General features: G+C 32.4%; 1 protein-coding gene across 1 annotated transcript; it reads left to right on the forward strand.

Annotated features, from left to right (window-relative positions):
• Nucleotides 1-116: 116 nt before the first annotated feature.
• LOC105620828 (serine/threonine-protein phosphatase 4 regulatory subunit 3) lies at nucleotides 117-2,767 on the forward strand. Its single transcript, XM_012202308.1, is given in 5 exon segments — nucleotides 117-1,709; nucleotides 1,805-1,956; nucleotides 2,112-2,262; nucleotides 2,264-2,503; nucleotides 2,681-2,767. Coding segments are annotated over 5 exon segments (2,055 nt in total). The 5' UTR covers nucleotides 117-284.
• Nucleotides 2,768-3,612: the final 845 nt, after the last annotated feature.

Here is a 3,612-nt window from a genome sequence, read left to right on the forward strand (position 1 = left end):
TATATATATATATATATATATATATATATATNTGTGTGTGTGTGTGTGTGTGTGTGTGTGTGTGTGTGTGTGTGTGTGTAATATATAAGTAAATATATGTATGATTTTAGGATACTTTGATAGTATGGTCTGAAGGAGATAATTTCGACTTAGCCTTAAGTTTTCAAGAAAAAGCTGGCTGTGACGAAATATGGGAGAAGATTTGTCAGGTTCAAGGCAAAGATCCATCTGTAGAAATTACACAAGACATTGTGGAAGAATCTGAAGATGAGCGGTTTGATGATATGTCAGATGCAGCACCGCCTATCGAATTACCTCCCTGTGAACTTAGTCGATTGGAAGATATTAACGAGCTCATAGAAAATTGTTTAACGTCCCCAATGAGAAAAGAGAAATTAGCAGTGGCACTAGAATCCGAAGGTTACATTAAGAAATTGCTAAGTCTTTTTCATACATGCGAGGATTTAGAAAATATTGAGGGTTTACATCATCTTTACGATATATTCAAAAATATTTTTTTACTCAATAAAAATGCATTGTTTGAAGTTATGTTTAGCGATGATACAATTTTCGATGTTGTTGGCTGCCTGGAGTACGAGCCAACGTTATCTCAGCCAAAGAAGCATAGAGACTATCTTAAAGAGTTAGCCAGATTTAAACAAGCAATTCCTATTACAAATACCGAACTATTAGCTAAAATCCATCAAACATACAGAGTTCAATACATTCAAGACGTAGTGCTGCCAACTCCGAGTGTATTTGAGGACAACATGTTGAGCACATTGAGTAGTTTTATATTCTTCAATAAAGTTGAAATAGTAACTTTGATACAGGATGATGAAAAATTTCTTACTGAACTTTTTCGTCAGTTAACGGACGAAGCGACTTTAGATAGCAAAAGACGCGATTTAGTCCTTTTTTTAAAAGAATTTTGCAACTTTTCGCAAAATCTTCAGCCACAAGGAAAAGAAGCGTTTTATAAAACATTAACAGCACTTGGTATACTCCCTGCTTTAGAAATTACTTTGGCAATGAATGATGCACAAACAAAAACAGCTAGTATAGATATTTTGACTTATATCGTGGAATACTCTCCAAGTGTTGTACGAGATTATACATTACAACAGATAAACAACACGGAACAGGACCAAATGTTAGTGAATGTAATAGTTGCTCAACTTGTTGGAGATAGTGATCCTGAGTTGGGTGGAGCGGTGCAGTTGGCTGGTGTACTACGTTTACTTTTGGACCCAGAAAATATGTTGGCTTCTGTTAATAAATCAGAAAAGACTGATTTCTTAAATTATTTCTACAAGAATAGTATCGGTACTCTAATAGCCCCTCTTCTGGCAAATACAATTGGAGAACGACCTGCGAGAGAGGATTACAGAACAGTACAACTTTTGGGATTAATCTTGGAATTGTTATCATTCTGTGTGGAGCACCATACGTATCACATCAAAAATTGCATATTGAATAAAGATTTACTTAGAAGAATATTGGTTTTAATGAAATCAACACACACATTTCTAGTACTATGTGCATTAAGGTTTATGAGAAAGATTATAGCATTAAAGGATGAGTTTTATAATAGGTATATAATTAAGGGCAATTTATTTGCACCTGTATTTGATGCATTTGTAAGAAATAATGGCAGATACAATCTCTTAGATTCGGCTATATTGGAAATGTTTGAATTTATCAAATTGGTAAGTAATGATTGTTTTTGCTTTGTTTAGTAAACAATATAATAGAAAGAATTTATAATATTACTATAATTTATATATCTTTTATTGTGTTTCAGGAGGATATTAAATCACTATGTTCACATGTTGTTGAAAACTTCTCAAAGGAATTGGAAACAATTGATTATGTACAAACATTTAAAGCATTAAAATTAAGGTATGAACAACATCAAGACAAGTTGAAAGATCGTGATAGAGCTACAATTGACAGGTATATATTGATATATTTTTTATATTTATAATGAAAAGAAGATAAAAAACACAATTATATGGAACATATTATATAACAAATTACTACTGAACTGACATCGTAATCATTTTCATAAAAATATATTTTTATAATTTAATAAAATTATTTATATGTAGTGTCCCATCAATCTTACGAAACAGTCGATATCGAAGGGATCAGAGACAGCTAGACGAGGAAGAGGAACTATGGTTTAATGAAGAAGAAGAATTTGACGAAGGTGAGCCAATAATAGTATAATAAGACCTTATATTTTTAATTTCTATTAAAATTCTTCATCGAAAATCATTCAAATTTTAATCCTATTATTATAGATTCTAAAAGTCATCAGCAACAACAGCAACAGCAGTCTGTATTAAATAACAATACTGCTAATAATAATATTACCTCACAACAACCACAGATCAATAACAGCTCATCAACAACGAATGAATCGCCAATTGCTTCGGAAATAAATCCTTCTCCAGCTATTGGTACTGTGGAAAAAACGGGAACGGCACTGTTTAAAAAGGTAAAACAAAATATATAATAGTCGCACAGTTTTTATATGCAATTAAAAATTATTGATATTGAAATCCTTGTAGTAATTAATTGGATTTTAAATTGCAATTTGTACCAATAAATGATTTTATGTTAATTTCTAGATTTTATAAAATTAAAATTTATATAAATTTTATTTAATTTCTAGGGATTAGTCGATTATGAAGGAGATTCGGATGAGGAGGACGAAGATTCAGAATTAAGTCCTTCCCCAAAACGACAACGATTGTCATAGTAGGCAAACTTGAAAACAACAAAAACATTTGTGATTTTTAATTGCTATTATTATTTCATGCCCCTTCTATATGTAAAAAAAGATTTATTCTCTCGTTGTCGGAAGAGACATAGATTGAGCTTATTGCTAAGGAATGGATACAACAATAAGAGTGCTTTTAAAAAAAATGTATGGTGGGCACCCATAGGTCTGTCTGTGACACGTGTATAGTATGTGAAACTTAAATATGGTGTGATTGAAAACTAAGTAAGCTATGTCGACAGAGTGTATCGATAAAACAAAGGAAGCATAAACTTTCTTTAATGAAACGAACAGTGTAGTATTGTGGCATAATACGATGTAGCATGATTTATTGTATAATGCGTTAAAAAAAGTAAGAGATACTAAATGAATCACATAGAGAGAGTCCATTCCACTTGTCTGGAAACATTTTGTGCATTAGGAAAGATAATCTCACGGATATTATGAATAGTCTAAGAAGATTGGCCAAAATTAGCCAAGTTTAGTGACTTACAGATACAGGAGAATGAAACGTGTGCTTAGTAAGTACATTGATAAACTGGAATATGTCACAGTTAAACTGAAATGCGTCACAGTTGAGCTGTGACTAAACTGTAATCACAGTGTATCATAGTTATCTCGTAAGTCTGCCAAGAAGAAACTTACAATATGTTGTAAGACCGAATTCGGAGAAGACAAAGAGTACATGATGTACCGCACAAAAATAACCGAACGTTTCGTTTTGCCATTCGTAAGTTTCTTATCGCCCGCTGGGCAATAGAGAAAGAGAGAGAGAGAGAGAGAGAGAGAGAGAGAGAGAGAGAGAGAGAGAGAGAGAGAGAGAG

Source organism: Atta cephalotes (genome assembly GCF_000143395.1).
Source record: "Atta cephalotes unplaced genomic scaffold scaffold00002, whole genome shotgun sequence".
Classification (NCBI taxonomy): Eukaryota; Metazoa; Arthropoda; class Insecta; order Hymenoptera; family Formicidae; genus Atta; species Atta cephalotes.